General features: G+C 30.6%; 1 protein-coding gene across 1 annotated transcript; it reads right to left on the bottom strand.

The window, feature by feature from the left end:
* Positions 1-2281: 2281 nt before the first annotated feature.
* LOC117170810 lies at positions 2282-2821 on the bottom strand. Its single transcript, XM_033357852.1, has one exon. It carries the CDS (start codon positions 2819-2821, stop codon positions 2282-2284), a length of 540 nt encoding a protein of 179 aa, XP_033213743.1.
* Between the last annotated feature and the right edge of the window lie 7491 nt (positions 2822-10312).

The raw sequence follows: 10312 nt of genomic DNA on the forward strand, positions 1-10312 counted from the left end.
TAAGCTACTAAAGAGATCATGAAGAAAATAATTTATCAGAAATTCACGCACTTTTTCGGCAGGTTATACATGTCAGATTTTTCAAGGAATCTGTATTATCGTCATAAAAAAGAATTCATTAATATCTTTACACACTAGATGGAGCTATGAATTAAATTTTTTTCAATTAGATATTTTTTGAAAAAATTTTTTCTTTCGTTCTGCTGATAATCGAACCACAGAGCTTTCGATTGCTGATAATGTGCTTTCCCGTTAAGCTACTGCAGATCGGAAGAGAAGAATAATTTTTTCAGAAATACACGCTTTATTTGACCAGTTGTTAGAAGTCAAATTTCTAAGGAATCTGTATTGTCATCAGAAAATAACAGAATTGATGAATATCTTCACAGATTAGATGGAGCTATGAATTACAATTCTTTAAATTAAATATTTTTCGAACAAATAATTTCTCCTTCCGTTCCGACGGGGATTGAACCACAACACTTTGGATTGCCGGTTAGGCGCTTTCCCGTTACGCTACTAAATTTCTAAGGAATCTGTATTGTCATTAGGAAATAACAAAAATTTCTAACGTCTTTTTAGACTAGATAGATCTATGAATCAAGCATTTTTTAACCTAATTTTTTTCTAAAAAAATATATTTCTTCTTCGATCCGCTATAAACTCTCTAGTAACTTAAGGGGAAAACATCCGACTGGCAATAGAAAGTTCTGTTATATAATTCCCAGCGGAGTGAAAGGAGAAGAACTTTTGTAAGAAAATATTGAATTTAAAAAATTTTAATCCATTGCTCAACCTATTTCGAAAACAGCGGTAAGAATTTTTGTTATTCTCTTAAGATTATACACATTCTTTAAAATTTTTTTCTTTAAACACCTACTATCGGCGAGAAAACTATAGGCATCTGCTTTTGAAGTTTCACAACTCGGTCAAAAAAAATACTAGCGCAACAAAAAAACAGTCATATGAAAGCTGAAAGTGTTCTACGTAAATGAGCTCCAAGACGTTTATGTAAAAAAATTTTTGTGCTTTGCAGACTGAAAAATGTAAAAAAAGTAAGGATTTTTGGGCACATTTAAGAACAGTCATGTTTAGAGCGTTATTTCTTATAAAAGGGTCGATGGGAAAAAATTTGAAAAAATTCATGATTATGAGGAAAACTGTTGTGAACAAATTACAGTTGAGAAATTTAAGAAATAATAAAAATTGTTGCTTAAAATTACAAAAATGTACAACCATATTATCTTCAGCTCTAAAACAGATATTAAAGTGATTCAAACTGCAAACTGTAAGGGATAAGCTTTGTAATTATTCCGATATCTCGGAAGGATACGATAGTCCTATTTTTTGCGAAAATCGCGATAAATTTAGAAAATTTTTGTTGTTGGACAACAAGTGTCTGAAAGCAGTCGGGGTCCTTTTTTTTATGCTGACCGCTCGTGCCTTCCTTGGACCTTTGGTTCTGAACCCTTGGCTGGATATCTGGCACGTCCCCCGGCCAGTACCGTATTTCTTTCATTCATGGCTTAAAAAGGTTTAAAGCACGATTATAATATAACTGTACAATTATTTATTTTTGATTATTATTAATTAATTATTAACTATTTATTATTATAAATTATTAATTATTAATGTATGATTCATTGTTTTATTGTATTATTCATTCATAAGATGAACTTCCAAAATACACTAAAAGAAGGCATAAAAATCGATTTTTATGATGATTTTCTTTAATCTTTTGCAAAAAATGTACGGTAGAGTACGAATTGGATATTATAAAAGTGTACCGATTCTAATAAAACTCAATAATTTCAAAGAAAGAAGGAAGGGCATGTTTGATAGAAGAATGCAATTAACCTTCGTTAAAAACGTTTGTTGGCCTTGAAAAGGGCCGGTTGTTATTATTTATTGCAGATTGGAATTAAGCACATCCTCGGCCTATGCGACGAGCCAACTGGACTTCTGCGGGCGTAATGGTGACACTTGTCGTGAAAAGTGCACAAGTGTGTAGAAGAAATCAATGAAAGAAAAGACAATTTCCACCAAAAATGACATAATTACATTATTAGTTATGATAATGCAGTATCTCCCTGCTCCTCTTCATATTGGTAATGCCGATAATAGGCGTGCTCAAACCTAAAGAGTAAGAAGTTCTCATAAAAAGAGTTAAATACATTGTTCTTCACCTTACATGCATCTACTGAAATTCTGCAGCGTATTCCTGAATGTCTTCATCTGAAGAATCTTCCCCATTAATATTGATAATGAGCGGTTCCACTTCTCAATCCAAGAGATCATCAGTTACTGTGTATTTCTTTGCTAAATCTTCCACGTGCCTTACAAAATTTTCCCATATTGTTGGTGGCACCGAGTTCATCACTGTCTCGCAAATCCTCTGTACGTCGTTAATTTTGAAGGTGGCATTTTGAGCAGCTACTTTTTGCTTCACATATGTCCACACGCACTCTATCGCGTTGAATTTGCAATGAGCTACTGGCAACCAAAGAAGTTTAACCTCATCACCTCTTATTTCCTTTGCAATTTGGTCCAGTAAATAACTCTTTTCGAATTTGTAGGGCACACAAAGTTGCAGAAGATTCACTTTGTTTAAATCTTCATACGAATCCGCCCCAGTTGGAAGTGGTATATTCCTCTGTGTCATCCACTGAATTATATTTTCCTTTCGCCAGCTGAAGGTAGGATTCCGTCTTTCAGGATCCAACATCGTATGGTAAGGAGCTTGGTCAATCACAATAATTGATTTCGGTGGTAACTTGCGGAGCACCTCTCGAAACCATTCTTCGAAATGAGAAGCATTCATTTCATCGTGGTAATCAGCAGAACCTTTTTTTTCAATGAAACATTTTAAACTGCCATCCACGAATCCATCTTTGCTCCCAATATAAAGGATAATCGCCCCTTTGCCAGAGCCTGAAGGAACCACAAAACCCCCCTCTTTATCCATCTACTTCTTGGACACCACAGCGATATACGTCGAAATTGTCCCTGTGATTTCCACCAACTTTTTCAAGCCAACTGTATTTCAAGTGATGATTAGCTCCACACCACGTTTCATCCGTATAATAAATGCAGTACCCGCTTCGCCGATAATGATGAATTAATCTTAAAAATTCCGCTCTTTTCCCTGCTATTGAAGATTTCTCCATCAGAACTAAACGATTTTGTAATTTTTTGAATGTGAAATTCATGTTTTTCAGCATTTTTCGCAAGGTAAAATCACTAATTTTTGGGAAATCTTCAACATTTTCCTGCACGGTACGCAAAATTTTATTAACAGTTGGATACTCCTTGCTGAGATACATATTGAAAATGGTTCGACGCACTGCTCCTTGTATATTTTCGTCAAATTTAATAGGCTTTCTTCCAGTTCTGTAAATCTGAGAACATTGCAATTCACCTCCATTCGCCACATACTCGGCAGTAATACGACATACACTTCTTACACCAATATTCAAACACTTTGCTGTCCTTTCTACAACCATATTATTGTCTTCACACACTACAGCATCCTTCTCAGCTTGGAAATAATTTCGTGCACTAATGTTAATTTCCTTTGTTGCTTTGGAAAAGGTGCATCTTATTTCGCATTCCTCACTACTGGAAGAACTCTCAGAAAGTGTGTTTCGCCTTCTCCCTTTTGTCGCACTTGTGTTTAAACAATTCATGGAAGCGGAACTGCCTAAGACTGCATTTAACCCGTTTGAAGAATTACTGCGATCGCTCATATCGCAATTAGAGCTTTCATTACTGGCAAAATACACACTCTCAGAATTAAAAAAAGGGCTGTGGTCACTGCTCTCTGCACAATTCGTTTCCAGCTGCAAGAAATCGGTAATATCTTCTGTAGCACCTTCATCCTCCTGCAGTTCAACTGCTCGGAAATGGCCATTGTCAGTTTCACCAGTAAATAATAAATGAATATTTTGTCCAGGAGAATCTGTTCTCAAGGGAATAACAAACTGTTCACCGCTTAGTTCTACTTTTACAAGAATAATATTAACATTATATTTGTAGGATGATGCAATACATTCTACTTCCCTAACAAAGTTACCACCACGACTCATATAATCCGAATAATGTCTGCGATTTCTTATATCAAAAACATTTTCAACAAGTTCTTTATACTTGACGTTAGACACACTATGCCAATCACTATTCCAGTTTTCCGTCACAAAATCCACTATTTCACATCGAACGTTTTCATTACTGGATTTATTCAACTTGTACGTCAAACATTTAAACAAACAATCGCCTTCACCACCACAGTCAACAATCGCGTAATTTCTTCCATCAAGTGTAAGCATTTTCATTTTCCTTAATAAACTCTTTAGCGACAAACGATTTTTAATGAAAGCACCTTCTAAGCAACTGCACTTTTTGAAATTCACTTCCTTACTAACTCACTTTAGAAGGCAGGACCTCCTTGCAATGGTGAAATTTATCATTTATAACTTTATGATGAACATTGAAAGCAGTCCTTCAATATCCCTGAGAAGTCTTGGATCACGAAACGGTCCTTTCAGAGTTAAAGCACTAATCCAATATGACAATCTAATGCTCACCGGGGGCTAGAGGCTCTCAACGTTTACTGTACATTTGTGGATTGTACATCTTTATAATACTGCCCGTAGTTAAGTTATTACACAAATCATAAATTATATTTTCCAGCAATATTTTACAGTGATTCTATAAGAAAAATATAAATCAAATGTCCAATACTCAGAACGAAAGTTGGAATAGTCAATATATTAAATGGTCGAATCATTTCCAAATGTAGCAGATTCCATGCTTGAAGTCGCAGAATTTATCCTCACGAAACTTGTTGGAATTGATTGAAATTTTTCTGAATTCCATAAAACATTTTACGGAATTGAGCGTATTTGAATTTTGTGCTTTCTTAAAAAAAGAACACAATTTCTTCACTTATTCAGATGTTTTCCACGAAATTACAGTTAAATTAAAACAGAAAAGACGAATTTTCAACCAAACACTGGAATTTTCAATCAAATACCTGAAACTTCTTTCGAGAGTAGAATTTTCAAAGATGTTTTAATCTGAGTGGAATTATTCCCAAAATTTTTAGAAATGTTTTGATTTTTTTTTAAATATTGTCGTTTCCTTGAAACTTTTTGAAATTATTTCAAATTTTTCATTATTTTAAAATATTTTTCAAAGTTCTGAACTTTCTAAATATATTCTAAAACTATTTAAATTTCTTCTACAGTTTTTAGACATTTTACATTAACTTCCAAAGGTTGAAAATAGTTCTTATTTTTTCATGTTAAGGTTCCTGACCAAGTAGAACTAATTAGTCATTTTTAATGTTAATTTTTTTGTCGATTTTTTTTCGTTAATGATTGAACGATTTGGAAACAAATTCATCTATTTTCATACAGTATTTGGAAATTCAGAATTTTGTTGAAAATTCGTCATTCTTGGTAGAAAAATATACTTCCTACTTGAAATTTCCTCTTTTTTTCGAGGATTCCATTATTTTTTGTAATTTCCTTTTTCTGCAAAAAAATTTATTTATTTAAGAGAAAATTGGATTATACCATTTATTCTAGAGAATTAATTTTTGAAAGTAAAAATTGATCTTTTTCAGTAGAAAATTCAACCTTTTGTTTGAGAAAGCCCACATTTCGATAAAAATTCAGGTTCTTAGCAGGTAATTTAGTCTTCTTGGTTCAAAATTTGTCTTTGTGATTAGGAAGCAAAAACTATAAAGATGCAATTCCTTTTTTTTGTTAAAAATTAAATTCTTTAACTGAAACTAAAAAAATCCTACTTTTGGTGAAACATTGAAAGTTCGAATTGAAAATTGATATTTTTGTGTTGAAAATTCAATTATTTGTTTCCAACATCGTCTTTTTTGTATAAAATTAATGTTTTTGGTTGAAAATGTATCCGTTTGTTTCAAAGTTTAACTGTGTATTATCAAATAAATATATTTGGATAAATTTCAACTAATTTGTTAAAAATTTAATTGTTTGTTGTTAAATATTAATTTTTTAACTAAAAAGGTATAATCCTATTTCTGGTTCTATATATTTATATTTTTAATTAAAAATTTATCTTCTCTAGTTCAAAATTCCACTATTTGTTTGAAATTTGATGTTTTTTATTTTATAAAAGCTATTTTATAAAAAATTTACATATAAAATTGTAGGATGAAAAATTATTTTTATAATTGATAAAGTTAATGTCTTTAAGGAAAATCTTAATCATATCATTGTTGGTTGAAAACTAATAGTTTTTTGTAGATAATTAATTTTATGGGTAAAAATGAATATATTTTTTGTATTTTTAACATAGATGTCCAAATTCGATTTTTTGTTGTCTTCTATAGGCAAAAAACGTCTTGCATAAGTAACTATAAAAAAAAGTTTATCGCTAACGATTCTAATAAATAATGTATAGAACCTGCTTGATTTTAAGTGAATTCTATCTTATTATAAATACTTTTTATAATATTGTTCCTGGATTGAAAATTAATTTAGTTGAAAAAAATTTAAATGTTTATAAGGTCCCTTGAAATTTATGGTAATAATTTTCATACAGAATATTTAAAAAATAACAAAAAGGAGTGAAATAGTAAAAAATTTAATATAATTACATATACGTCACGGAAAAAATAATTTGTAAACAACTTTTGCGATCGAAAATTTTTTCATTAAATAAAAAATTGATGACAAAATTTTTTCGACTACATTGGTATTGTTTTCTCATCAAATTTACTTCTTTGAAATAAAATGTTTCAAGATTACTGCGAGATTTATCAATAGTTATTGATAAAATTAAACGAAATTTAAATTTAAAAAAAAGGCATTTTCATTTTTTGTTACTTCAAAACTAAGATATTAATAAAAAATTAATGCTTCCAATTGTAAAACTGCGTACCAACAAGATATTGTATACTTTTCACAGATTTAATAAAACACCCTGATAAAGTGATTTGGGATTAAAAATTCATTTTCTTTTAAAACTTCTACTATTTGGTGTCAATTTCATTTGTTTTGGTTGCAATTTGAAATAATCTGTAGAAAATTTCGGTTTTTTGATTGAATATGAACTTTTCTAAACTAAAAACTGCGTTATTCTATTTTTGTTTAAAATTTGACATTTTTTATTGAACCTGGATTTTTTTATTTAAAAATGGAATTATTTGTTTGAAAATTTATGTATTTTTTGAAAATTGGTGTTTTATCTTCGAAATATAAAACTTCTTCCTTGAAAATTCATATTTTTGATTGAGAATTTAACTATTTTGTTAAAAGTTCCTTTATAGTTAGTCAGAAATTATTGTATGTAAGCTAAAATTGGATTATACCATTTTTGGTAGAGAATTGATATTTGAAGTTAAAAATTGATCTTTTCTAGTTGAAAATTCAACTATTTGTTTGAAAATGCACATATTGCGATGAAAATTTGTTATTTTAATAGGAAATTAGTCTTCTTGTTTGGAAATTCATCTTTTTATAAAGAACAAAACTATTAAGTTGCAAATTCCATTTTTTGTTAAGAATTAAATTCTCTAACTTAAAATGTAACTATCCCACTTTTGGTGGAAACCTCAAATTTGGAATTAAAAATGGATATTTTTGGGTTCTTGTTTGAAAATACATGTGTGTGTTTGAAAGTTCAATTATGTATCATCAAATGCATCTATTTTAGTAAAATTTCAATTAATTTTTGAAATTTAATTGTTTGTTGTTCTTTTTAATTAATTTTAATGAATTCTTTTAACTAAAAAGGAATTATCCTATTTCTGGTTTCAGATATGTATATTTTAAATTAAATATATGTTTTTTCATTTAAAAATTCGTCTTTTTGGTAGAAAATTATTTTTCTTTGTTAAAATCTTATCTTGTTTATTGAGAATTCAACTATTTTCTTGATATGTTTTTATTTGTTAAAAATTAATGCATTTAAGGGAAATTTTAATTATATTATTGTTGGTTGAAAACTAATAGTTTTTTGTAGATAATTAATGTTATGGGTAAAAAATTAATCTGTTTTTTATTATTCTTAACATAGATGACCAAATTCAATTTTTTTGGTCTCAAAACGGAAAAAAACGTCCTGCACAATTTACTATAAAACAATGTTAATCGTTGAAAGATTCTGCTATATAATGTGTAGAACCTGCCTGATTTTCAGTGAATTCTATCTTATTTTAAATACTTTTTATGTTATTGTAGTTGGATTGAAAATTAATTTAATTGAAAATTATATTATTTGTTAAAAAAGATTTTTTAAAATAGAAAATTAATCTTTTGATTGAGAATAATTTTTTTGTTTAAACTTTTAATATTTGGTGTCAAATTCGCCTGTTTTGGTAAAAATTTTTTTTGAATATTAACTTCTGTATAATAAAAACTGAATTATTCTATTTTTTATCCTAATCCTCCTTAAAATAGTTTCTGTTTTTTCAGAAAAAATTTTATAAATTTGAATAAAATTTTTGTGAAATTTGTATGGAAAATTTAAATAATTTTCAATGTATTTCAAACACCGAGTATTTTTTTCGTATTACGAAAAATGAGTAAGAGCTTAACTTTCGTAAGGTTTTTGTAGTACATTTTCGTAACTTTTCATAGCAAAAAAAAATTATTTTATAGATTTGTGTAGATATACGAATAATTTACATTAAATTGGCTTTTTTATTCTCAAATTAATTCCTAACCTCAAAATCTCAAAAAGTTGTAATTGCATTTTACCCCAGCAATGGACTTTTTATTGAGCATATGGAAGAGCAACATTTAGAGAATATTTTTTGAAATTTTGGCACAAAAATAGAAAGAAATAATCCAGTGGCAGCAGATTTATAATGACGTCTCTTATTTTCGGTGTTCATCATATCTCATCGTAGAATTATCTGAAACAAATGGGTAAATTTTTTCCATTAATATACATGTTTTTCTTGGGTCCAACGTTGTCCAATTATGAATTTTTTTATTTTTCAAATTTTCTGGTTCTTTAAAGCCAAAATAGGGATTTTTGACGAAAAATTTCGCCATTATTAAAGTGGAAAACACCCTTAATGTCAGAAAAAGAAATTTTAAAAACCGTTGGAACCTGGCAGTTTGTATGTAGAAAGCATATAAAAAGTTTTGAAATGATCGGTCGAGTAGTTTTTTCAGGAGAGTGAACACCGTCTTTGAAATTCTGAATCGAGAAAAATGCATTCAAAGTTTTGAACTGTAAAAAAAGCGAAAAAAAATTTATTTTTTCAACTCACACTGAATCATCGATTCCAGCTCCATAAAGGACATCTCCCGCAGCAATGTTGTTCTTCTCCGCTTCTGTTCTTTTAAGTTTGTTTTTCACGTATTCGTGAGCGCTTGGACTAAGGCTGATTTCCAAATCGTGCAAGAACATCAGATAAGCACCAGCACCTTCATTGAAGGTACTTGCCGATGTACTCGTATTTAGCATTTGCTTATCACATTTTGCAGGATTGGGTCTTTTTTTGGTTCTGCCCAGAAATTTTCTTTGTCTTCTTGTAACTTTCTTCTTACTCGGCATTTTTACTAAACTCTGGAAAAAGTTCTCTTCAGTAAGAAAAAACCACTGCACAATAATAACTCCAAACCTTTCCACTGCTTGTACAAACACGAACTGACGTCAAGTGACTAATCCGTATACCTACTGCGCGCTTGCCGTCGGAGCAATTGACAGCCGTCGCTGTACCGTTCGAGGCGGGGACACAAAAAGGCCGCGTATTGCGACGGTACGGGTGGCAAGGTGGTGGTAAAGGAGAAGTGTTCACTCGTATTATCGACTTTCAATTTTGATTCGATTATTATTCCCATCAGTGATCCAAGAATACTTGCGCATGCTTGAACTGTGTGGCGCTCATTGGCTCTAGTTCGCGTACGTATTTAAAAGTCAAGTACAGACGCGCACCGTAGCTAATGAACGTCACTGAAATCCAAGCAAGCGCAAATCAAGGCAGCTTCGTTGGGATCACTAACTTCAATAAAACACGTGCAACCTTCCATTTCTAACTCACGGTGACTCACGGATGCCTTTGTCGCACGTGTTTAGCTATCAATGAACGAGTAATCGTGACATTTTTTTCAGTATTTTCCAATGCTGTCTAACCCACTGACGCCTCGGGTCACACGCATATAGCAATGAAAACGAGTATTGTGTCAATCAAAATCGACAATATCGTTCAGAGTGTTTATATTAAGGACTGATCACCTATGGACTGTTATCGGGAATAGTCTAGATAAGAAATCCGCAGCCTTATTATCTTTAACTTTCACATACTAGACTTCATACT

Source organism: Belonocnema kinseyi, chromosome 4, assembly GCF_010883055.1.
Source record: "Belonocnema kinseyi isolate 2016_QV_RU_SX_M_011 chromosome 4, B_treatae_v1, whole genome shotgun sequence".
NCBI classification, from domain to species: domain Eukaryota; kingdom Metazoa; phylum Arthropoda; class Insecta; order Hymenoptera; family Cynipidae; genus Belonocnema; species Belonocnema kinseyi.

Coding starts and splice junctions, on each gene's coding strand:
- LOC117170810 (XM_033357852.1), bottom strand. CDS start 2,821: ATGAATGCTTCTCATTTCGAAGAATGGTTTCGAGAGGTGCTCCGCAAG.